Here is a 25,798-nt window from a genome sequence, read left to right on the forward strand (position 1 = left end):
ATTAAAATGATGATTAATTCAGGTTGTGCAGCCGCAAAATAAATGCTCACAATATAACTGATGTACAAAAACAAAGGATGAGCCAAGAATCATATGACCACTCTGTAATGTGAAAACATGCACTGTATGGGAAATGCAGAGAGAGGACGTGTTATTGATATTGTTATTAATGGCAATTATTGGGTCAAAAGGTGTTCTCATGAGAGACTTTTTCCCCTATTTTTCCCTATTCCATACCAACATATTCTATAATGTTGATATTATTTCACCAGAATAATGTAGACTTAGAAAGAAACCCTGGACTATAAAAATTCATCATCGGATAGTGGGTGTGGGGGGTAGGCCGTGGGTCCCTTACACTGTCCTCCTTACTTTGTGTATGCTTGTGATTTGCTGTGACAGAGGGCAACAAAATTGACCAGTGGATCAAAAGTAACACATTCCTTCAGGGCGGGAGCTGTTATCATGTCCACTTTCTGATCATTCCCGTTCTCCCCATCCTGCTACACTCCTAAGAAGGCACGTAGAGAAAGAAGCCCATCCCCCAGGAGTCAGAGAGGCTGTGTGAAATCGCTCCTTTGTCTGGAGTATGTTCAGGAGAGGATAATGAACCTCCCAGAGCCGCTCACTGGGTGTCATAAAGGTGGTGAGCCCCACGCCCATGGAGAGGCCTTCACACGATAGCCTTTGGAGCAGGCAGATGATCTCTGTGAAGGGCTCTCACCAGGCATCAGCATTGGGCTCACACTGATTTAGAAAAGCCACCCTGACTGCCCTTTTAGAATTTAATTCACCTTGTGATTTGCCCCCCTAATTTCTTACATTAGAAATAACTTTTTCAAAATTAGGAATGAAAGAAGTGTGAGAGTGATGGGGAAGAGACGAAAAGAGCACAAGGAAGGAGAAGATATTATGTTTAAAGGAAATATTCCCTGACTATAAAAGAAGTACTCATTATTTAACAAAATTTGGGCAACACAGAATAGAATAAAGCAAGAAAAGGGCTGGAACATTCTATCCTGCCCCACAAAACATGCATCTTGTGAGACGTGTTTCTTTCCAGTTTTCTTGCCATGCCATGTTATTTTCCAGTGGCTGTGATTAGCATCCTTACAAAACCTGGGGGCTCCTTTTTCAATGTAGTATTATCAAGTAACTGTCTTATGTCAAAACATTTCAGTGATGGCATAAAAGCTCATCTTCTAGATGATGCCTAATTACTTAATCGTCCCAATGTGATTGGATGCTGTCGTGTTTCTTTCTTTCTTGTGTGTGTGTGCATGCTTGCGTGTGTGCACGTGCAAATGTACCTGTACACGCATGTGTGTATGCGTGCTTGGCCTGTGCCTGACACACTTCTTAGCAGCCCAGGGGCTGACCATCAGAAGGAGGTCATGCTGGTGTGTATGATGAAGCTTCATGTCAGCAAATGCCACACTACTAACCACAGGCCACAGACCATAGAGGAAAGGCATGAATGGGGGCCAAGGTCTGGATCCTCAAGGACTAGCAAAAGAGCAGAAGACTCATCCAGGTTACTGATGACAAAAGGTAGCTCTCCCTGAACACCTCTGATCCCTGCCCCATCACTCACCGGTCAGGCCCACAGTGGACACAGGGCCCCAGCGCTGCCCCCTGTGCAGGCCATACAGGTGCATCTTGTACTTGCGCCCCGGCTCCAGGCCCCCGACGGTGACCTCACTCTCCTCACCCCCGACACGCACCACCTGGGGCCGCCCGTCCCTGTCCTTGTACTGGACAGTGAAGGAGTCGAAGTGGCCCTGGGGGACGGTCCACGAGAGGCTCAGCGAGTCTGGAGACGATCCTGTCACTGTCAGCTCCCCCAGCAGGGGCTCCTCGGGGGACTCTGGGGCCTCCGTGCTGGGCTCTGTGGGGCTGGGGGTCTCCTCCACCTCAGTAGAGGTTGGGGTCTCTTCCTCTGCAGCTGAAAAGGAGACACACAGAAAGGATGAGGCAGGATCTCCAAGAGATGTCCTTGGATCTTAGGAGAATGGAGAGCTGTGACCATGTCTGGGGGCCCCAAATTCAGTTCAGAGAAGCCCATGCTTGGGGCTGGCTGGGCTTGCTCAGCTGACATCTCAAAAACATGCCGGGGAGTCTCCAGGATCAGCTGTGGGGAGCCCTGGAGAGCCACCAGCACAGCTCATGGAGGCCCTTCTCTGCCCAGGAAGACCCCTTGGTCCCCAAGGGGAGGCACAAAGGACACCATGGCTCAGCCTCCAGCTAAGGGACCTCCTGAACCCCACTCACCCATCACTTGAGAGAGGTGACCCCCCTCCCTGGCTGACCCCACCCTGGGGCTTCCACCATCCACTCACCTGTCACCCCAAAGGCAGAGACGGGGCCCATGCGCTGGCCACCATGGAAGCCATACAGGTTCATCTTGTACTTGTGGTCTGGCTCCAGGCCTGAGATGGTGACCTGGTCCTCATTCCCTGGCACCCTCACCGCCTTGGGCTGCCCATCCCCGTTCTTGTACTGGACCAGGAAGTGGTCAAACTGGCCCTCAGGGACAGTCCAGGAGAGGTGCAGGGAGTCGGGGGTGGCGTCTGTCACTGCCAGCTGCCCCAGCCGTGGCTTCATGGGAGGCTTGGGAGTCATGGTGGGTGAGTCTGTTGGCGCTGGCATTTCTTGGTCCTTTCCTGGGGCTGGATCAGGAGATAAAGAGACTGTGTGGAAATACCTTGTGGGTTCCCTTCTCATAAAAGATATTGGATTTCTCCCAGGCACACCAAGGCATCTCCCCAGGGTTAAGACATCATTTCCCTGGTTTGAATGTTGAGTAACCAACAGACAGAGCATACTCTTGTGGTGACACCATGGTGGTAGGCTGGGACTGCCATGATACTCAACACATGCATGCATTGAACCCTTGGGAGCTGCAGAGCAAATCTGTGCATAGGGACAGAACTAAGGCTTTATAATACCACCAAGCATAGCAGATAAGTCACATCAGAAGGTACATATACTCAGGTTTGGAAATTCTACTTTGTGAGTATTTTCCTTTAATACCTCCTTTGATTTAGAAGGTTTCTGAGCATTTTAATTTTTTTTAACATTTATTCATTTTTGAGAGAGAGAGAGAGAGAGACAGAGCATGAGTGGGGGAGGGGCAGAGAGAGAGAGGGAGACACAGAATCCGAACCAGGCTCCAGGCTCTGAGCTGTCAGCACAGAGCCTGACACGGGGCTTGAACCCATGGACCGAGAGATCATGACCTGAGCTGAAGCCGGATGCTTAATTGACTGAGCCACCCAGGTGCCCCTACTGAGCATTTTTAGAGATGAATTTAGATTTCACAGTTGAGGCCAAAGAGATGAGACCACATGTGATCATCTTTGCAATTGGGTTGTTTTGGACCTTGTATTAGCTCTCTCAGTAATTTATGGTACAGATGACCCATCACACCTTCAGATTTTTCGTCTTTTCTGTTCTGCATAGGGTTTCATTCTTCCTCTTTTTAAATTTTTTTTTAATGTTTATTTTTTTTTTGAGAGAGAGAGACAGAGACAGAGACAGAGCACGAGCAGGGGAGGAGCAGAGAGAGAGGGCGACACAGAATCTGAAACAGGCTCCAGGCTCTAAGCTATCGGCACAGAGCCCGACACAGGGCTCGAACTCAAAAACTGTGAGATCATGACCTGAGCCAAAGCTGGATGCTCAACCGACTGAGCCACCCAGGTGCCCCTTCATTCTTCCTTAATCGTTGAATTACAAAAGCATCTTGTTTCCTATCTGTTCTGTTTGGAAACTGGGTCTTAAGCATTGAAGGGTAATAGCTCCAAAGGACCTTAACAAAAGCAACGAATAGCCCTGTTAGTAATGAAGGAGGCGAAGTGCCTTGTGAAGTTGCACATTTGACTAATACTCACCATTGAAGTAATAGCATCCATGCTGGCAGGATTCTCATAATTATGAGAGTTCATTCTAAGAATTTTCAGAGACTAATTTTCTTCCTCTTCTTTCATTACAGATGAAGAAAAGGAGGCACTGAGACATTCAGTGACTCTCTTGGGGTCACACAGCTCAAATAGGCTGAGGCTTCAAACCCAGGTCTGCCTGAGTCTATGTTATTTCCCTGATGTCCTGCCTCTTCAAGGACCAAAAAGCCTGTACGTAGGGGCACCTGGCTGGCTCAGTCAGTAGAGTGAGCAGCTTGTGATCGCGGGGTTGTGAGTTTGAGTCACATGTTGAGTATAGAGTTCACTTAAAAAAAAAAAAAAAAAAAAGCCTGTGTGTAAAGGCTGAGGTGTCTGGGTAACACCAAAGACTTGGAGTAGAGACACTAGCAGAATCACTCTCAGGAGCTTGGGAGGCTCAGTCTCAGGGACAGTGGGACAAAAATACCTGAATACTAACAGTGAAAGAGAAACTGAGTCCAGCTAGGGCAGGGCCCAGTGTCCTGTTGCACACTCACCAGTTAAGCCAACAGTGGAGACGGGGCCCACACGCTGGCCACCGTGGAAGCCATACAGGTTCATCTTGTACTTGTGGTCTGGCTCCAGGCCTGAGATGGTGACCTGGTCCTCATTCCCTGGCACCCTCACCGCCTTGGGCTGCCCATCCCCGTTCTTGTACTGGATCAGGAAGTGGTCAAACTGGCCCTCAGGGACAGTCCAGGAGAGGTGCAGGGAGTCGGGGGTGGCGTCCGTCACTGCTAGCTCTCCCAAGTGTGGCTTCAGAAGGGTATTGGCAGGGGGCTCCCCTTCAGGATCTGGGGATAGATGCAAACAGAAGCTTTCCTATTGCTAGAAGTAGTTGAGGACCCGGCTCTCCTGGATTCAGACCAGAAGGTGGGCCAGCTCTGTAAGCTTAACTTGAGACCCATTTCTGCTTATCATCAAACTTCTTGTGGTCTCCTTATGGTCTGTCAAACTTGGTAGGCAGCCTCTTAGCTCAGGGCCTTTGTAGTGACTATCCCCTTTGCATGAATGTTCTGACCCCAGATGCCTGCGTGGTTCATGTCCACACTTCCTTTAACTCTTTGTTCAAATGTCACCTCTTCAGGGACAATCCTGATCACCCTATATAAAATTCCAATTCTCCCAATTGCAATGTATCTTCCCGTTTTTGGACCTGATCCCAGCAACAAATTGCAAAACAACACTTATGAGACAATCAGGAAACTAACACTACCTACATACGTAATGATATTAACGAATGTTCATTTTTAAAGAAAAAATAATAGTGTGGCTATATTTAGTCTTTAAACATTTTTTTTAAATTTTAGTCTTTAAAAAATTTTTTAATGTTTATTTATTTTTGAGAGAGAGAGATAGAACATGAGCAGGGGAGGGGCAGAGAGAGAGGGAAACACAGAATCCAAAGCAGGCTCCAGGCTCTGAGATGTCAGCATAGATAGAGCCTGACACGGGGCTCAAACCCACAGACTGCGAGATCATGACCTGAGCCGAGGTTGGAGGCTCAACCCACTGAACCACCCAGGTGCCTCTATTTTTAGTCTTTTTGAAAAGAGTAATACACTTAAATATGAAGCAATGAAGTATAGAGTGTCTGGGATGAGCTTACAACAGTATATCCATACACTGGAATACTATTTGGACAAAAGGAATGATGTACACCTACAGGTTACAACATGGAACCTCAAAAACACGTTCAGTGAAAGAGGCCGGACACAGAAGAACACATATTGGGTGATACCACGTGTCTATGTTCAGAAAAGGCAAATCTACAGATATAGAAAGTAAATTAGTGGTGGCCTGGATCTGCACATCTGCACACCAGTTTTCTTCTTGGGCCGAAGGAAAGTTCTAAAATTAGATAGGGCTGATGGTTGCACAACTCTGTAAATATACTAGATATCATGAAACTGTATACTTAAAACAGGCGAATTTTATGGCATGTAAATTATATCTCAATTAAGCTGTTAATAAAGAACATATTCTGGTGGGAGGAGGGCAGAAAGAGTGGGATGAGCCAGGCTGGCCAGGAGGTAACATTAAGATGGCAATGGACACATAGGATTTCATTTGCTATTTTTTTCTCTTTTGTGTATAAATTCGAGTCGTGTATAGTAAATATTTGCTGAATGAATTAGTATTTCATGGCATTTGTTTCAACCACACACACAAAAAAGATCTTTCCAGAGTACCCAGGCAAAGCAGAAAGCCCACAAATGGGTCAAGGTATCACTGCCTCAAAGGCTTCCACTCCAGACACCACATCACACTTTCCTGAGATGTTACTGGACAAAGGGTGGGTTAGGTGGGGTTTGAGGATCCTGGCTCTCCAGTGTAGGACACCCCGGAGCTCTACCAATGGACCCTTACTTGACACAACCCAGGAGGCTCTTTAACCCTCACTCACCAGTCACGCCCACAGTGGACACGGGGCCCCAGCGCTGCCCCCCGTGCAGGCCATACAGGTGCATCTTGTACTTGCGCCCCGGCTCCAGGCCCCCGACGGTGACCTCACTCTCCTCACCCCCGACACGCACCACCTGGGGCCGCCCGTCCCTGTCCTTGTACTGGACAGTGAAGGAGTCGAAGTGGCCCTGGGGGATGGTCCACGAGAGGCTCAGCGAGTCTGGAGACGATCCTGTCACTGTCAGCTCCCCCAGCAGGGGCTCCTCGGGGGACTCTGGGGCCTCCGTGCTGGGCTCTGTGGGGCTGGGGGTCTCCTCCACCTCAGTAGAGGTTGGGGTCTCTTCCTCTGCAGCTGAAAAGGAGACACACAGAAAGGATGAGGCAGGATCCCCAAGAGATGTTCTTGGATCTTAGGAGAATGGAGAGCTGTGACCATGTCTGGGGGCCCCAAATTCAGTTCAGAGAAGCCCATGCTTGGGGCTGGCTGGGCTTGCTCAGCTGACATCTCAAAAACATGCTTGGGGGCTTCCAGGGTCAGCAGTGGGGAACTCTGAACAGACACCAGCATAGCTCATGGAGGCCCTTTCTGCCCAGGAGGACCCCTTGGTCCCCAAGGGGAGGCACAAAGGGGACCATGGCTCAGCCTCCAGCTAAGGGACCTCCTGAACCCCACTCACCCATCACCTGAGAGAGGTGACCCTCCTCCCTGGCTGACCCCACCCTGGGGCTTCCACCGTCCACTCACCTGTAACCCCAAAGGCAGAGACGGGGCCCATGCGCTGGCCACCATGGAAGCCATACAGGTTCATCTTGTACTTGTGGTCTGGCTCCAGGCCTGAGATGGTGACCTGGTCCTCATTCCCTGGCACCCTCACCGCCTTGGGCTGCCCATCCCCGTTCTTGTACTGGACCAGGAAGTGGTCAAACTGGCCCTCGGGGACAGTCCAGGAGAGGTGCAGGGAGTCGGGGGTGGCGTCTGTCACTGCCAGCTGCCCCAGCCGTGGCTTCATGGGAGGCTCAAGGGTCATGGTGGACGGGGCTTGGGTGGTCATGGCTTCATATTCTGGAGCTGCACAGAGACACACAGGGACAGGTGAGGACAGGCAGGCAGGTCAGAGTATAAGCAGGTGTATTACAAACATAAGATAATGAGGAACACAGCATCGCTGGCCACAGTGGCTCTAACTCATCTACTCTTCCCAGTCCCTCAATGTTGGCCTTCTCTGCCCCTTACCCTCATCTCGCCCTGCCCTCACCCACCCCTACCCACGCCCCGCCACCTCTCCCAGTTTTTCCTGCACCCACCTCCCCTGCACACTGTGCCCTGGGCCTCCCTCCACTGGGGTCTCCTTGGCACCTCACTCCCTTTAGCTCATGTTGAGTGCTCCCAAACAGCTCAGAACCCCCTTCCCCAACTGGAAGCCTGGAATCTTCCTGGATCTGTTCCTGTCCCCAGCTGCCATCAGACTCAACAGTGTGCAACTCACTCTCAAGTTCCTCCTGGGTCTCCTCACTCCCCACACCTGCAGCCCCACCAGCCTGGCTTGCCTCACCTGCACTCCCCCAACACTGTTGCCTCTCACCTGAATCTCCACGTCCCTACTGGGCTCCCTGCCTCCCTGTCCCACCCGTTCCTCACAGGGGGCCAGGATGAGCCTTTCAGCGAACATTTGATGGTGTCAGCCTTAGCTTAACTATGCAACAACCCTCTCTATCCCCGGGAGAAATCCCTGGCTTCTGAGCTGCTCCTACCGCCCACCCCCATCTCAAGACTCTCTTTCCAACTCAGAAGATCTCACACAAAGTCCTCTTGGTCCCTCTCATGGGCCACTAGTTTCCAGTCCTTGGCACCAGCTATGATGTGGATCTGACTCCAACACTGTCAACAAGCTAACTTCTGCCCAACTTCGGTTCTCAGCTGTCCTGTGGACTCCTGCAGGCAGGCTGGCTTAGGCATGCTTCCCAGTCTGGCCTGGCCCTGGGGCTTCCTGTCATACAAATATCCCCTGTTACCTGACTGCTGGTTCACAGCCTGTCTCCCTGTGCTTGGGAGCTCCATCACCATAAGAACTTGTCTCTCTGCCATGATCAGGCTTACCCCAGGGAACTCCCACAGTGCTTGGCTCAGGGCATCCAGTCTTGTTGGCCCTTGGGAATCCTAAGTCTGGTAATACCCCAACCATGGGGCCCGGAGGTGCTTCCATCAGCATGCTGCGTCCTGAACACCCTCTGTCTCCCCCTCCACCTCAGCCTCCAGTGAACTACAGAGAGGCTGAGCCTCTGGGAGAAATCAGGGATGCAAGTACAATTCTGTCAAAAAATTCTAGGAAAGCATCCAATTGCTTTGTTGTGAGTGAGGAGTTCTGCTACTCAAAGTGTGGTCCTGTGACCAGCAGCATCCTCATCACATTAGAATGAGAATCTCTGGCCCCAGCCCAAACCTGCGCCATCTGAGCATGCCCTTTACCAAGATCCTCGGGCCATCTGATGTGCAGAAGAAGATGTGTTGTGTCGAGTATTTGTTTTCATGCAGGTGGCAATAATGGGAAAGTGTTGTAGGGCCTTCTTCCCCACCAGCCCAACTCTCACCCTCACTCACCAGTCACGCCCACAGTGGACACGGGGCCCCAGCGCTGCCCCCTGTGCAGGCCATATAGGTGCATCTTGTACTTGCGCCCCGGCTCCAGGCCCCCGACGGTGACCTCACTCTCCTCACCCCCGACACGCACCACCTGGGGCCGCCCGTCCCTGTCCTTGTACTGGACAGTGAAGGAGTCGAAGTGGCCCTGGGGGACGGTCCACGAGAGGCTCAGCGAGTCTGGAGATGATCCTGTCACTGTCAGCTCCCCCAGCAGGGGCTCCTCGGGGGACTCTGGGGCCTCCGTGCTGGGCTCTGTGGGGCTGGGGGTCTCCTCCACCTCAGTAGAGGTTGGGGTCTCTTCCTCTGCAGCTGAAAAGGAGACACACAGAAAGGATGAGGCAGGATCCCCAAGAGATGTCCTTGGATCTTAGGAGAATGGAGAGCTGTGACCATGTTTGGGGCCCCAAATTCAGTTCAGAGAAGCCCATGCTTGGGGCTGGCTGGGCTTGCTCAGCTGACATCTCAAAAACATGCTTGGGGGCTTCCAGGGTCAGCAGTGGGGAACTCTGAACAGATACCAGCATAGTTCATGGAGGCCCTTTCTGCCCAGGAGGACCCCTTGGTCCCCAAGGGGAGGCACAAAGGGGACCATGGCTCAGCCTCCAGCTAAGGGACCTCCTGAACCCCACTCACCCATCACCTGAGAGAGGTGACCCCCCTCCCTGGCTGACCCCACCCTGGGGCTTCCACCGTCCACTCACCTGTCACCCCAAAGGCAGAGACGGGGCCCATGCGCTGGCCACCATGGAAACCATACAGGTTCATCTTGTACTTGTGGTCTGGCTCCAGGCCTGAGATGGTGACCTGGTCCTCATTCCCTGGCACCCTCACCGCCTTGGGCTGCCCATCCCCATTCTTGTACTGGACCAGGAAGTGGTCAAACTGGCCCTCAGGGACAGTCCAGGAGAGGTGCAGGGAGTCGGGGGTGGCGTCTGTCACTGCCAGCTGCCCCAGCTGTGGCTTGTTGGGAGGTTCTGAAGGTTCATCCTCCTCTTCCCTTGGGACTGAACAGAGACAGGAGAGAGAGAGACAGAGAGGGGGGGGGGGCAGGATGACCATGGGGACACTGCTCTCCTCTGCGCTCTCACAGCCATTTGGAAGGTAGCAGAGCTCTCCTTGCTCACCTGTGAGGGCCTCAATGTGGGCAGGACCCACACGCTGCTGGCCATGGAAACCATACAGGGTCACCAGGTATCTGTGGTCAGATTCCAGGCCAGTAAGGATGATGTCATTCCGGTCACCATCTACTTTGACTACTTGGAGTTGCCCATCTTTGTCTGTGTACTGGACCTCAAAGGAGTCAAAATCTCTCTCCATCACTGTCCAGGAGAGATGCAAGGTGTCTGGCGTGGCTTCCTCCACAGTCACCTCCCCTAGGCGGGGCTCAGGCCCTGGAGGACCTAGGGCCTCGGTTTCGATATCTTCTCTGGAGGCTGGTTCAGAGAGACAGGGAGAGATGGGTGACCGGTCTGTCATTGCAAGAGTCTCCAAGAAGAGAGAACGAGGGAAAGAGTGAAGGACGTGACGGCAAGAGTTCAGCAATAAAAAGGACCGACTATGATACAGGGGGATGAATTTCCAAGGGATTGGAAACCAAGCACAGAATATGTATTGTACTTTCTGTTAAAAGAGATGCTTACAAAGGCAAAACTGTAAGGAGAGAAAACAGTTAGTGGCTGCCAGAGGCTGGGTTTGGGAAAACTGATTGCAAAGGGGCATGGGGAAATGGGTTTCTTGGGTCAATGGAAATGTTTTATATCTCAGTTGTTGCAATGGTTTCATGACTTAGACATTTACCAACACTCATTGTTCACACAAAATTGTATGTAAATTATGCTTCGATAAACCTCATCCCTTCCCCTAAAAGAAGGGAAATGGGAAGCTCAGAAATCCCCTGACTGGGTCAGGCCAGGCGAGCTGAAGCCAGAAGGAGGGACGGCATACTCTGGCCACAGCCTCACTCACCAGTCATGGCGATGGCAGAGATGGGACCCACACGTTTGCCCTGGTGCAGTCCATACAGCAGGAGCTTATACCTGCGGTTTGGGTCCAGGCCCGGGATGCGGACCTCCCTGAGGCTGCCCTCCACAGGCACCACTTGCGGCTGCCCGTCTCTGTCCTTGTACTGGATCACAAAGGAGTCAAACTGGCCCTCAGGGACTGTCCACGAGAGGCTCACAGAGTCTGGGGTCACGCTGGTCACCTGTAGCTCCTCCCCAAGACGGGGCTTTAGGGGATGCTTTGCTTTAGCATCATCCACCGCACTCCGGATCTCTGAGATGGAGACAGAAAGGAAAGAGCTGCGGGTTTCTGGTGGCCTGGGTGACCTCAAAGGGCAGGACTGAGAGGTCTGCAGACAGGGCTTTGCCACAGCTGAGTCCTATAGGGCCAGTGCTATGGGATTGTGCAAGGAGAATAACAACTGTGATGGCAGCCACCACAAGTGGCCACCTGCTTCCCTGGCCTGGCAGGCTGCTGATGCCTTCCCTGGGGGAGTCCCAGGAGTACAGCCTGGCCCTGCAGGGCATGTTCTCACCTGTGGTGCCTTCAGCAGTGAGGGGGCCATGGCGCCTCTTGCCCAGGAGCCCATAAAGGAGGAATCTGTACTTGCGGCCAGTGTCCAGAGGGGTGATGGTGACTGAGCGCTCATGGCCCTCCACAGGCACCACTTGGGGCCCGTCCCTGTCCTTGAACTGGACGACAAAGGAGTCAAAGTGGCCCTCGGGGACTGTCCAGGAGAGGCGCAGCGAGTCCAGGGTGGGATCTGTCACCCACAGCTCCCCAAGGCGGGGCGGGGCCCCAAGGCTGGCGTCACCTTGGGCAGCTAAAAGAGAGGAAAGATTCTTATGTTTATTTTTTTCCAGGATGACTCTTTGACTACTTCCCGCTAGAGCTGGAAAAACCCAGGACTGCCCAAATGATCAGTGCTTCCCCAAAATATTTCCATCACCCTCCCATCTCTGCTACCGTCCCCAATTGGCTCATACCTCCCTCCACTTAGCCAGTGTGACATCTCCGGGAAAAAAGAATCCCTAGCTTCCTGCTTATCTTATTCCTCCGACTTTCCAGACTCTTCCCGCCTACTAAAGACTATTTTCCTAGTAGGGTGCATCTTGGTTTACTTATTTTCTTTTACCAAGAAGCCTACCCTTTGTGATTTGACTGGCCCCTGGGGAAATTCTGAGGGTCCTGGGGACATCAGAGGGGGCACAGGATCCCCAATGAGTGCAGACAGCAGGTGGGAAAGCAGGATGTTATGATGGAGGTGGCCCTCACAGGACCTGGGAAAGTAGTGGGGGCTGCCAACTTGGGGTGGGGGGAGGAGAAGGGGAGCTCACATGGAGAAAGGATCTGATGTCTGTCCCAAAGCCATCCTGAGGCCTGAGAAGGAGCTGGCCCACTGCCTTCTTGGCCAGAGAGGACGCTGACAGCATTGTTATTGCTAGAGTTTTCTGGCATCAGGGAGCCCCCAGGGGAGGGCCTGGACTGAAACCCAGGAAAGGGGCACAGCGGGGCTAGAATTGACTGAGACTGGCTGGGCAGCCAGCCCTGGGCTCCTCTGGTTCCCAGTTTCTGAGGCTCCAGGAAGAGGCCACAGGAGGGAAAGGGTCCTCTGGGGGCTGCAGATAGGGGATGCAATGAGCATAAGCCAGTAGCATAAGAAAACTGGGTGATGGCAAAACTCTCAGGAGGTGACGGCTGCACAAGGTTGATGGCGGCAAGACCCAGGCAGGCAGAAAGGGCTCCTGGCTCCCTTCACCCCTCCCCCAGCACCCCCAGTCTGTCCCACCTTCCAGGAAGTGTTCTGAAGGGGCTTCCCCCATTCAACAGAAGTGGAAATTATGAAAAGAGAGAAAAAATCAACTGGCGGAGCAGACCCAGGAACTGGGCTCGTTTTCCTTGAACTGGGGCAGGCAGTGTGGCTTTTCTTTTCTTTTTTAAGTGTTTATTATTTTGAGAGAGAGAGACAGAGCGTGAGGAGGGGAGAAGCAGAGAGAGAGGGAGACACAGAATCTGAAGCAGGCTGCAGGCTCTGAGCTGTCAGTCAGCACAAAGCCCGATATGGGGCTCGAACTCACAGACTTCGAGATCATGACCTGAGCCAAAGTCAGACTCTCAACCGACTGAACCACCCAGGGGTCCCACTGTGGCTTTTCAAATGAATCAAAAGAGATGGACAGAGGGCAGACCAGCAGAAGGAAAGAGATAAGGCAGTGTGAAAAATGGTAGGAAGGCCGCTGGGGGGCTGGGGGGCTCTCACCTGTCTTTGCCTCCACGGAAACTGGGCTGCGTCTTTTCCCATCCTGAATCCCAAAGAGCAGGAACTTGTATTTCCTACTGGGCTCCAGGCCAGGGATGGTGACCTCGCGCTGGTCTGCGGCCACAGGCACCACCTGGGGCTGCCCATCCCTGTCCTTGTACTGGACCACAAAGGAGTCGAATTCACCCTCAGGGACCGTCCACGAGAGGCTCACAGAATCCTGGGTCAGGTCTGTCACTGTCAGCTCCCCGAGGCGTGGCTCCTGGGGGGACTCTGTGGTTGGGGCTGGAGGGAGGGGAGCTAGGATCCAGGAAAACAAAGAACATGGCTGAGGTCTTGGGGAGGAGAACTTCCCCCTTGAACTCCTGGCCTCCCAGGGCCTCAAGGGATCCTTAAACTAAGATAAGAAACAGTTAACATCCATATTTTCCCTGACGTGTAACTGAAATGTAGCATTTCCTTCAATGATGAATATAGGTGACAAACCACTGAGGTACCAGCAGTACTTGTGATTCTATTGGATTGTGATTCTATTAGGAATCAACAGATGTTTTCCTATCACCTTAGAATTACTACAGAAACTTCAAAATACCGTTTACTCTCATGACCAACTACTTCTAAACGTGGGTATGTTATTATACAATCCTCTAACTCTTATTATTTAATGAATAAAGAAGTTCCTGTATTACTAAATCATAAATTTGAATTTAAAATATTTTGATAATTGAATATCAATATAATTGGCTTCCTCTGTAATCCTATGCCTTTATTTTATGTATTTTAAAGCACTGCTCTGAGGGGTGCCTGGGTGGGTCAGTCAGTTGAGAGTCTGACTTCAGCTCAGGTCATGACCTTGAGATCACGGGTTCGAGCCTCATGTCAGGCTCTCCGCTGTCTACATGGAGCCTGCTTTGGATCGTCTGTCCCCCCTCTCTCTCTGCTCCACCCCCCACTCACTCTCTCTGTCTCTCTCAAATAAACTTAAAAAAATAAACTTAATTTAAAAAAGATAATAAAACACTGCTCTGAGAGGAGTCCATGGGTTTCACCAGACACTGGCAGAAGAAATGGCGGCAACCTGTGCCCAGGAAGCTAAGAGCAAGGGCCACTTCTGGGAGGAAGGCAGGCTATAGCACCCAGGGTGCTAAGGGCCTCTGAGAGGAGATTCAAGGAATGCGTGCCATTTAAGCTCAACTAGAAAAAAAGGACATCAGGGGAAGGTGGCAGCTGTGTCCAGGTCACAGCAGGGTTGTAAAGAGAAAGGAAGGGAACAACTGTGGGCAATCAGGGGAGACAAACAGTCTGCAACTGGATTTAGATCAAATGGAAGCAAGACATTCCTGCCTGGGGGAAAGGGCAGAATGGAGATGGGGACTGGGAGGGCAGGGAAGGTTCTAGCTGGGGAAGACGCCAAGGGGCCAGGGAACAGAGTAAGGTGCCTGTGACCTCAGGAAGGACCTGTGGAAGCCACTGAGGCAGGATCTCAGAGAGGGTTGTGGGGTGGGGAGGATTCTGGGTAACCAGGGATGGGGACTGCCTCATCCCTGCTCACTCACCGGTCACAGCTACCACAGAGAGGGGGCCCACACGCTGGCCACCATGTAGCCCATAGAAGTTCATCTTGTATTTGCGTGCAGGCTCCAGGTCGGGGATGGTGACCTCTCGCTGGTCTGAGGCCACAGGCACCACCTGGGGCTGCCCGTCCCTGTCCTTGTACTGGACCATGAAGGAGTCAAACTGGCCCTCTGGGACTGTCCATGCGAGGCCCACGGAGTTGGGGGTCACATCTGTCACTGTCAGCTCTCCCAGGTGTGGCTCCAGGGGGGGCTGCGTGGCTGGAGTCTCTTCCGGTTGTGGAGCTGACAGAGACGGTGGGAGACCGTTAGGAAAAGCCCCTCTTTCCCTTGTTAGTAGTTATGTCTGTTGTTTTTGTGGTGTCCACGAGGTGGTTCTGATTAAAACTACACTAATTTGGCAACATCTGTCTGGCCACAACCCCTCACTCAGTCCCTGCCAAGATTTAGGGCTGTGCTGGGGCTGGGGAGGGGTGTGCACCATCACTGAGACCCTGGTAAAGTGGCTGAACTTCCCTTGTGCGTCAGTGCTCCAAGTCCCCTCTCCCGGGACCCGCAGACTCAGTGTTTGCCTGGCATCTTCGTTGGGTGCCTGGTCTGTGTCTCAAACTCATTAAGTCCAAAACCGGGCTCAGAGACTCCCCCCCACACACAACTGCTCAGTCCACAGCCTCCCCACCTTGGCAAAGCCACAACTTCATTCTGGGCATTGTCCGAGTCCTCTCACACCCCACATCTAGCCTGTGAGGAAGTTCTATTGTCCCCTTCAGCAGCTGATGCCCCCTAACTCCGCCCTGCTGCCTCCATCCCCAAGCACCAAGTGCCACCGGCTCTTACTGGACTACCAGGGTCTCCTAAATCATCTCCCTCTTCCACCCTCATCCTGCCTCCGAACAATGTTAGTCAGAGCCTGTTCCCAAAATGACTTCCATCTCACTCAGAGCAAAAGCCTCTGAGGTCCCAAGTGATTGATCATCTCTCACATATCCCCCTCCCCCCATTCCAAACATTCCTGGCTTGCCCACAAATGGTCAGGACACTTTCCCTCTGCCCTGGATCTTCTTCCCAAAGGCCCGCGTGCCTTGTCCTCTCCCTCCTTCAGGTCTTCCCTTAGAGAGGCCATTTTCTACCCCCTTTCTACCCATTCACCATCTTGCCTGCTGGACTTGGCTTTTCTCTCCAGGGCTAATCACTGTCACGTTCAGTAGCGCTAACAGATTTGTGCAGTTTGGTGCCTGTTTCCCTCTGCTAGAATGTGAGCTCCATGGGCAGGGGCTTAGCCTTGCTCACGGCTGTGTCTCCAGGCCCTGGCACACTGTGGGTGCTCCACAAATGCTTGCTAAATTACTGAGTGGTCTGCACGACTCTGCTGGGAAAGGCTGAGCTCAGAACCTGTTGGTCCCCACTGCCCCAGAATCAGCTGAGTGTGGGCGGCATTCCTCAATAGTGACCAAACCTGGAAGGTGGTCCCAAGAAGTAAAACAGTGGAGGAGGCTGCTGGGTGTGGTTCCCAAGAGCTGTTTTCTCTGGCGTCTGCAGGAGGATAAGACTAAGCTCCAGACAGATAAAACCTGCTTTAAAAATGGGCCGTTGGTGAGGCCTCAGAAAGACAGAAATGATTCTGAGCAGGGAGGGCAGGGCTGAAGGCAGCTTAAAGTGGGTGGGAGTGGCTGCATCTACTCAGTACCAGGTATGAGAGCTGGTATTATATTTCATGTTCCTTCTAGCTCTGATAGGTCCTATAGCATCCATTGCCTGCTCATTTGTGCCCTGTCTGTACTTCTTTCTGTAAGGAAGAGAAACTGTCCCTCACTGTCAAATAAGCCTTACTGTTGTGGCTTGGCTTACCTGGAAAAGGTAGAACTACAACTACCCATGGGCATGGCAGTACCATGCTGCATTTGATGTAAATGTTTCTTTTCTTCCTTCCTTTCTTCCTTCCTTCTTTCTCTTTTCTTCCTTCCTTCCTCCTTCCCTCTCTCCCTGTCTCTCCTTTCTGTCCTTACTTCCTTCTTTCCTTCCTTCCTTCCTCTCTCCCTTCCTCCCTCCCTTCCTCTTTCTTTCCTTTCTTTTTCTTCCTCCCTCCCTCCCTTTTTCTTTTTTCTTTCTTTCTTTTTTTCTTTCCTTCCTTCCTTCCTTCCTTTCAGTAGGCCTCATGCCCAGCACAGAGCTCAATGCAGGGCTCAAATTCATGACCCTGAGATCAAGACCTGAGCTGAGATCAAGAGTCACACACTTAACTGACTGAGCCACCCAGAGGTCCCTAGAAATGTTTCTAATAGGCTGTGTACATATTTTCTCCTGGCAGTGGTGCAGCATGTGCTTTATGCCAGGCACAGCCCCTTGGTCAGCTCAGCAGGCTCCAGCTACCCATCACTTTTCCTTACTCTGATAATGGAGCTAACTGAAGAACAAAAAGAAATTAGGAGTAGAAGGTTCTGTAAACTAAGCCAGCCAAGTCACTGTAAGGTTGGGCTTCGTGGGAGTACAGAAACCATACTCTGAAAACTTGTTTTTCTGCTTTTAAGTGTTTAATCTTTCTCCTTATACTAAAAGTTGTTTTGAAAAAGGTGTGTCTGTTTCAGTGAGCAAAGAGAAAAGAGAGGCCCCTTCCTGTGACCGAGGTGGGCAAGTCAGCAGGAGAATAGCCAAGTCCCAGAGGTCTGCCTTGGTTCTGGTCCCCAGCTGCTGAGGCCCTGGAGGGACTCCCCAGGCTGCTTCCTCTGTGGTGCCCAGGTGGCCCCAACCTGGGCCCGAGGCAGAGAGTGGAACGGATGTCCCTCTTTGCTTCAAAGTCACTCACTGGATGAGTGGTAAAGAAAGTTTCCAGCTACTGATGGAGAGGCCCAATGCCTCATGCACATCTGACCACCTAAGCAGCTAAACCAGCCAAAGAGGACAGAGCAAACCCCAGACTCAGGATAATTATAATCATCTTTGTGGCAACACTGGCAGCATGTGTACTCTGTGCCTGCCCTTTCTTAGTGCTTCATGTCTGTTAACTCATTTAATACTGTCCTCATTTTACACATGAGGAAACAGGCACAGAAAATTTAAAATTGTTAAAGGTCACAAAGCTGGTTATAGCCCAGTCCCTGGCGAACTGCTCTTTTTAGGTCCTCCCTCGGTAAGGGGCAGGGTAGGAGGAGGTGGTGGGGGCAAGGGATCATACTACCACTGCAGCAAGGGAGAGCAACGGCCACAGGAAGGCTGGGGGCCACTGGTGGGAGGAAAAGGAAGCAGGCCCCAGCTCTCACTCACCAGTCACGCCCACGGTGGACACAGGGCCCCAGCGCTGCCCCCTGTGCAGGCCATACAGGTGCATCTTGTACTTGCGCCCTGGCTCCAGGCCCCCGATGGTGACCTCACTCTCCTCACCCCCGACTCGCACCACCTGGGGCCGCCCGTCCCTGTCCTTGTACTGGACAGTGAAGGAGTCGAAGTGGCCCTGGGGGACGGTCCACGAGAGGCTCAGCGAGTCTGGAGATGATCCTGTCACTGTCAGCTCCCCCAGCAGGGGCTCCTCGGGGGACTCTGGGGCCTCCGTGGTGGGCTCTGTGGGGCTGGGGGTCTCCTCCACCTCGGTGGGGCTGGGTGTCTCCTCCACAACCTCCTGGGGGGCTGAGAGAAGAGATGAGGATACAGACTTACAGCCTAACTTGCTTTGTTGGCGAATTATGACAATCAAGTATATCCAGCAAATAAAGTCCTCAAGCCATAGGCTTTGGGGTTCGGGTAGCATTTGTATCAGCCATTCAGTAACTCATTGGAGAGAGTTGAGACAGGCCCCTGAACCCTGTAGGTACTGCTGGCAGGAATTGTACTGGTGGATTCTGTGGGGGTGGGGGTGGGGGTGGGGGTGGGTGTTCCCCACCCCCACCGACTGCAGTCTGAGAAAAGAGCTGAGATGGGAAGAAAGGAAATTCTGGGGGACTTTCTCCCATGTCCTCTGACAGTGCTGAAATCGAGGGGGCAGTAAGGCGTCTTCACATTTGCCTTCTTTCCTTTCAGCTCCAGCACCTCCCTAGGGCTTTCCAGCTGCCCCACCCCACTTACCAAGACACCAGACAGAATATACCTTGGCTAGGGCCTCCCTGGACAGACCTGTCCCTCCTTCTACTTCAGACAAGAGTGGGAGAAAGATTCGGGGTAGAAGGCTAGGGAGGGCCATGCTCTTCCCTGGCGGGGTCTAGAATCACAGCCCTGAGGGTACCTATCCACTGTCTGGCAACTAGGTCTCTGCTGAGGCTCCATGGAGACGGGAGACTGGCTTCTGTAACCCACTCCCTGGTCCACAGGGTATTACTCAGGGGACAGGAGATTGAAGAGGGAGGAGGCAACAATGGGGAAGTTAGGGAGATAAAGGAGACAAAAAAGGATACTGGGAAGGGAGAGAATCAGGGAGAAATAGCAGCTCATTCTTTTTTTTTTTTAAATTTTTAAATGTTTATTTATTTTGAGAGAGAGAGAGAGGGAGAGAGCAGGGGAGGAGCAGAGAGAGAGGGGAAGACAGAATCTGAAGCAGGCTGCAAGCTCTGAGCTGTCAGCACAGAGCCTGACGCAGGGCTCGAACCCACAGACCATGAGATGATGACCCAAGCCAAAGTCGGATGTTTAACTGACTGAGCCACCCAGGCATGCCCCTAGCAGCTCATTCTTACAGGTTTCGATGTGCCAGGCACTGTTCTAAGTATGTATGTTTGTATGTTAACTGATTTAATTCTAATGACTGTGTGAAGCAGCAGTGACCGTTATTATCCTCATTTGACAGATGAGAAAGCTGAGGTACAGAGAGATTTAGTAATTTGTGCAAGGTCCCATAGGGAATAAACTGTAGAGCTAGGATTAAAATCCAGGCAGTTGGATCCAGAGCCCATGCTCCCACCCATGATGCTACAAAACCACAGAAATGGTGCTGACCCAGGGCGGCGGGCGGGGGGGCTGGACAGGTGGGAGAATGAGGGCAAGTAGGGGGACTGAGAGGGAGCCCTTTGCCCTGCTCCAAGGTGGCTGGGAACCAGGGATGTGGGGGCCTGGGAAGAGGCCTTTTCATGCCAGAAACATGGGAAACATGGGACTCTTGTCCCTTGGATCCGCCAGCTCTGAACAGGGCAAGCAATGGCGGGAAGGTGCAGGGAGCCCGCAACAGAAGCTCAGAAATGACAGCACCCCAAGCCAGGCCATGATAGGGGAAGGAACACAGTGGCTGAGGATATCTGTGGGGAGGACAGCCTGGGGCGGAGGGATGATTCCAGGCATTCAGAATGGGAAAAATGAGGCCGGTTCTTGGAGATGGAGAAGCAGGGCTGAGGAGAAGGTCAGGGGCTGCTGGCTGGGTGAGAAGTCCTGGGATGTGGGGAAGTCCAGGGTAGAGGCCTGGCAGAACTGGAGCCCAGAAAGAGAAGGTGAAGAGAAGTACGAAGGAGTCCTGGGGCCAGGTCCTGCCCAGAGGACCGGGGGCTGGCAGTGGAGGGAGGCCTGTGTGGCCCTGACTCACCTGTGACGGCCACCACAGACACAGGCCCCACACGCTGCCTGCCATGAAGCCCATAGAGGTTCATCTTATACTTCCGGTGCGACTCCAGGCCAGGAATGGTGACCTCATTCTCATCACCCCTGACGGGCACTGCCTGGGACTGCCCCTGCGCGTCCTTGTACTGGACCATGAAGGAGTCGAAGGAGCCCTGGGTCACTGTCCAGGACAGGCGCAGGGAGTCTGGGGTCGCATGAGTCACCATCAGTTCCCCCAGCAGGGGCAGCTCTGGGGACTCTGGGTGGAGGAGCTCCTCTCTCTTCTCTGAGGCTGTAAATAAGAGGATCCACTGAGGGCTATACTGGCAGCCCCCGATTGGTGTTTGGGGTTTGGAGGGGTTGTCATACCTGGCGGGTGGGTCACTAATCAATCAGCATGAGTGCTGAACTCCTGGGAAGTCTGGCAGAGCCAGGGTATGATACATCTTCTGGGCCTCGGGGAACAGCTGAATGGGATGGAAGGGACCCAGCAGTACAGGGGAGGCTGGCTATCCCTCAGCCTGGGAGTGGGGCCAGGATTCAGAGTCCGCCATCTCACTGGGAGGCCCCAGCTGGTTCCTGGCTGAGGGCAAGGGTGTGGAAGGCTGGGAGGGGTCACGGGGGAGCTTAGGTAGTTGCCCCTCACCTGTGGTGCCATCAGCTGTGAGGGGGCCGTGCCGCTTCTTGTTGGCAATCCCAAACAGAGTGAATCTGTACTTGTGGTCAGGGTCCAGGGAGGAGACAATGACCGAGCGCTCAGGCCCTTCCACGGGCACCAGCTGGGGCTGTCCGTTCCTGTCCCTGTATTGGACTACGAAGGAGTCAAACTGGCCCTCAGGGACAGTCCAAGAGAGGTGCAGTGAATCTGGGGTGGGATCTGTCACCCACAGCTTTCCCAGGCGGGGTGGAGTCACTGGGCTGGGATCACTCTGAGGCACTGGGAGGAGGGGTAGAGAAAAAGGAGGAACACAGGTCAAAGGAGAAGGGAGATCCATCTCCCACACTGGGATGCTGGGTGAGGTTGTGCAGGCTGTTCCCTGCACAAAGGCGCATGGCTGAGGGAGGACCAAGAGACTAAAATTCAGCCAGCCTCTCCTTGCCAAGCTGTGTGCCCTGCAATGGGGCTACGTTCACCTAGAGAAGGGGTGCCTTCTTCTAAATGGCACAGAAGCACCTTATGGACTAGTGCGGCCCTGAATCTATCCGCAGCCTAGTGACGGACTTCAGAGAGAAGGGAGCCCAGCCATCCCTTTCTGTGTCTCCGTAGCCAGGGAAGCCTTCCAGGACAATCTCTACTGCTTCCAGGCTTAACTACTAGCTGCTCTTTCCTCCAAGAGAGGGAAGTGCGATCTTTGGAGCGTTTTACTGTGGGAGAGCCTTCCACACCTGTGCTCTGGGCCCCACTTCCTTCTTTCTCACACCGCACCACCAACCCCTCACTCCCTGCCACTGTGCCCTCAGCATTGACAGGAGCTCCTCCTCTCAGTTGCTAGCTCTCTCCAGCTTCCACCCTCCCTGCTTGCTCTCTCTTCCTTGCCCAGATTCCAGAAAGAGACGTCTATACTGGTTGTAGCCATGTCCGCACCTCCATCACCCTCTCAATCCGGCTCCACCTTCCACTGGCAGCTCTCCCCGGGGTCAGTGGTGGCCTCGCCATTGCTAAGTCCTGCGGACGCTCTGTAGCCCTGAATCACTCTTATGGAATCTGACATGTCTGGCCACACCCTTAATTTTGGCATCCAGGACACCACTCTCTCTGGCTGTGCCCCTCTCCCCAGATCACCTCCTTGGGCTACCTTGCACACTCCTCTTTCTCTGCTCAGGCCCTGAGTGCTGTCCATCTCCAGGGTTCCAGCCGCCCCATCTCTTCTCCCCCTACAACCTCACTCTGGCTCCTGCCCATTGGCACTGAGGACACCCAAGCACCCTCTTCAGGCCTTCTCTCTGCCCTCCAGACCTGTGAGGGCAGCAGAGATAACCCCTCAGCCCACCACTTTCTGCTTGAGTGCCCTCTCCCTCTCAGTGCCTTGACTCTCCTCATCCATAAATGGGCATGTCTCATGGGGCTGCTGTAGGCAGTAAGTGTGATGACGCACTTAGAACATCTTAAACACATTTGACAGTTAAATGCTCACGCTGTGCTGTTCCTCACCTCTGCTGTCCCTTGCCTCAGGGAATGGAACTGTCTGATCTAGAACATGGGAGTTCTTGGGCCTCCTCATCATCCTTCACCTCCCACACCCAGCCTCACTGCCACCCTTCCAGCCAGGCCAGCATCATTTCCTGCTGGCTCTTAACTCACTTCTCCAGCTATTCTCTGCAGCGGCCTCAGTGTTATTTGTAAGATAAGCATGAAATCATGTCACTCCCACTTAAAACCCTTCAGAGGCCCCCTGGGGCCCTCAAATGAGTGCCAAGCTCCTCAGTCAGACACACAAGACCAGTCCCTTCAGCTCTCCAGGTACCCTGCTCTCCATCCAGAGGAAACAGATTGTACAGGGCCACACTCACTGCCACCTCATTCTCCATGGCTCCCTCTGTCTGCACTGCCCTCCTCAACCTCTCTGCCTGACCTGCCACTATTTTCCCTTCGGGATTCACCTCAGGCACCACTGCCTCCAGGAAGCCTTCCTGGAGTTCCCAAAGCACTGGGAAGACCTCCTTCAAGACTTTGCACGGGGGCAGAGATAGGAGTGTGTGTGAAGGCTCTCACTCACAGATCTTGGCTTCAGCCACCAGGGGGCCATGCCTCTTCTTGCCCAGGAGCCCATATAGCACAAATTTGTACTTGCGGCCAAGGTCCAGGTTGGTGATGAGGGCCGAGCGCTGGGACCCCTCCACAGGGACAACCTGGGGCCCGTCCCTGTCCTTGTACTGGATCACGAAGGAGTCGAACTCGCCCTCAGGGACCGTCCATTGCAGGAGCAGGGAGTTGGAGGCCATGCCAGTCACTGTCAGCTCGCCCAGATGTGGCGGGGCCAAGGGCTTCCCAGGCTTTGCCCCATCCCTGTCTGGAATGTGGGGAACAAAAGTAAAGCAGGTGGGTTCAACCCCTGCCTTGTCCCTGGTCTCCTTCCCTTTCCTCAGCCCATTAGGTCCCTCCTTCCTGGACAGCTCCCTCCCTCAAAGCTTCCATTTTCCTACCCTCAGCCCTCTATGAGTAGCCAGCCATCTCTGTTCTGGAATGAGAACTTTAGCCCTTCCCTTGTGCTAGCCTCCCCGCCCCTCCCTCTCCATACCAAGACCTTTGAGGGAGTTTCAGGTCCCCCCTGGTTCTTCCTGAGTCAGAACCTCCTCATTGCTGTTTTGGAGCAGCTGAAGACTCCTCCACCCACTTGGACTTTTCTCTCCCTCACCACCCTCTCTCCTAGTGCTGAGCTTGATCTTGAGTGGCAGGGAGAGCGACTTACCCTAGTCCCGTAAAGAGGGACCAGGAGGGAACACGAGAGTCGGGAAGCCCAGGCCCTATCCCTCACTGTTTTCACAAACCTCACCCATCTCTGATGCCCTGCTGGCTGTGGAGTCCCCCACGCTAAAGAACTTCCGTCCCCGGGAGAAACTGGCTGATGGGACCATGGAGCACTCTCCACTGCAGGCCAGGCTCCCAGGGTGGTGGGCTACCATCCCAGTGAAGGGATGGCGGGGGCAGTGGGGAAGAGAAGGGGAAGAGGGGGCTAAGGGTCAGTATCCTTAGGGCTAGAGGCCTTCCCACACCTACCCACAGAGATCTATGGGGTGGGAGGGACAGAGGGGTGACCAGGAATTGGGGAGGACACAGGCAAAGAAAGCTGCAGGTGGAGAGCCAAAAGCCTACAGCCTCTCTCCTTGACTCTCTGTCGTACCCTCTGACCTTCCTCCCATCTGCTATTCCCCTTCCCTACCCACCTTGTCATTGTTCTAAGACCCCCTCCATTCCTCTTTCCTCTGAACCCTCAACTCCAACCTTTTCTCTTCTTGTTTGCTTTTACCACTCCAACCCAAACACCAGCGCTGCCCTTCAATCCTCTCCCACCTCAGAAGCCCTGATGGCCCAGCCCCTCCCCCGCCCTCAGGACACTAATCTGAACAGAGTTTAGGATATACCCATAATGCCTTGGTAGATAAGAGGGGCAGAGGACTCGCCCTCCGGGGGGACCCCACGAAGCGACAGCTCATAGGGGACGCCGGGAGGTGGTGAGGGCACCAGAGCCTGGCGGACGTCCCCTGGCAGTAGTTCCTCATGTGCCCCTGGCCCCTCGGGCACCCGGAGGCGCAGCTGGAAGTGGGCAAACGTGTCAGGCTGAGCAGTCCAAGCGACGCGGAGGTGCCCTGTCTTGTCTTTGCCCAGCACCCTCAACTCTCCTAGTTCCTGGGGGCGCTGCTGTAGTTCAGGGGCCCGGGCCCCTTGAGTGGTTGAAGGGCCTGAGGGAGGAGGCTCATCCGTGGCCACCAAGAGGCCTGAGGGAGAGGACCCTGGGAAGGGGCAGGGAGAGAAAACAAGAGAGTCAAGAATGAGAGCAAGAAGGGAAATCCCAGCCCCCAGGTTCTGCCTTCTAGCCTCTCAGAGCCTATAGACCCTCCCTCTTCTGCTTCTGAGTCCACTCGCTGGACCACCTCATCCTTCCAAGGGTCTGCCCCATCCTCCCAACACCCCTGTCCACCCCATTCTTAAACAGACAAACCTGCAGGCAATAAATAAAAGAACTAAATCTGACCATCCCTCCCCTCACAAGGCTCCTATGACCCCCAGCCCCACAGATTTCCATGTCCTTCCCTAAGTACATCCCCTTCCCTACTGGGTGGTGGTCGTGGCTTCCATTAGTGCTGCAGTGAGAAGCCTGGAAGAAAGGAGGAGATGTGGTGTTAGGGAAGGCAGATGCAAGTAGAGAGTGGGTAGTGAGGAGAGAGGGAAAAGAGGGTGTGTATGGGGGGTACATCCAGCTCAGGTGGCATCTGGGCCCTAGGGGGGAAGAACAGGTCCACAACCCTCCCCAGGGCAGCCAGAGAGCACCCCTCCCCTGAGCCCGGCATCGTTCCTGTGGAAGAGACAAGCATGAAGTGAGCCAGGAGGTCTGGAAAGACAGCTCAAGAAGCAGTGGTTTCACCTCTCACAGACACAAGCTGCCTGATGGTTTCAAGGCCATCCCCACGCTGCAGTCCCCATGTGTCCCTTTGAGGTCAAGGCCAAATTGTGGAAAATAGTAACCGCTGACCACAGCCTTCTGCCACCCTCACTACAGTGAGTCAGAGTTGGGGAGTGCTGGTTTCACTCCGGTGCCCACCCCAACTGCTCCAGTGAGTTTTTGCAGACCCTCCCATCCCCCTAAATGCCCCTTTCCTTGCCCAGGAGGGCAATCCTGACAAAGTGTCTGGGGAACCTTAAAGACCAGGTCTCCCTGGCCCCCGGTATGCCCGAGGGCCCTGGGGTGGAGATGGCTTCTAGGAACACAGAAGGGCATGCTTTGTTGTGGCGTCCCCTGGAGCC

The 25,798-nt window shown here is 53.5% G+C and overlaps 1 protein-coding gene across 16 annotated transcripts in view; it reads right to left on the reverse strand.

The window, feature by feature from the left end:
• TNXB (tenascin XB) overlaps positions 1–25,798 on the reverse strand; it is a 57,233-nt gene that overhangs the window by 11,459 nt on the left and 19,976 nt on the right. For 6 of the 16 annotated variants that reach the window (XM_043571872.1, XM_043571875.1, XM_043571879.1 and 3 more), the window contains 15 exons: positions 24,418–24,786; positions 23,052–23,345; positions 20,981–21,271; positions 20,321–20,626; positions 18,085–18,444; positions 14,806–15,108; positions 13,250–13,549; positions 11,525–11,812; positions 10,954–11,262; positions 10,113–10,421; positions 9,690–9,992; positions 8,947–9,297; positions 4,439–4,735; positions 2,340–2,690; positions 1,595–1,945 (listed from right to left, as the gene is read on the reverse strand). In XM_043571872.1, coding sequence (XP_043427807.1) covers positions 1,595–1,945; positions 2,340–2,690; positions 4,439–4,735; positions 8,947–9,297; positions 9,690–9,992; positions 10,113–10,421; positions 10,954–11,262; positions 11,525–11,812; positions 13,250–13,549; positions 14,806–15,108; positions 18,085–18,444; positions 20,321–20,626; positions 20,981–21,271; positions 23,052–23,345; positions 24,418–24,786 — 4,782 coding nt within the window. Of the gene's footprint in view, positions 1–1,594; positions 1,946–2,339; positions 2,691–4,438; positions 4,736–6,348; positions 6,688–7,092; positions 7,417–8,946; positions 9,298–9,689; positions 9,993–10,112; positions 10,422–10,953; positions 11,263–11,524; positions 11,813–13,249; positions 13,550–14,805; positions 15,109–18,084; positions 18,445–20,320; positions 20,627–20,980; positions 21,272–23,051; positions 23,346–24,417; positions 24,787–25,798 lie in introns of those variants that run through there. The other 10 variants (XM_043571884.1, XM_043571883.1, XM_043571885.1 and 7 more) reach the window with 9 other exon arrangements.

The sequence above is a fragment of the Prionailurus bengalensis genome (genome assembly GCF_016509475.1).
Source record: "Prionailurus bengalensis isolate Pbe53 chromosome B2 unlocalized genomic scaffold, Fcat_Pben_1.1_paternal_pri B2_random_Un_scaffold_46, whole genome shotgun sequence".
Taxonomy (NCBI): Eukaryota; Metazoa; Chordata; class Mammalia; order Carnivora; family Felidae; genus Prionailurus; species Prionailurus bengalensis.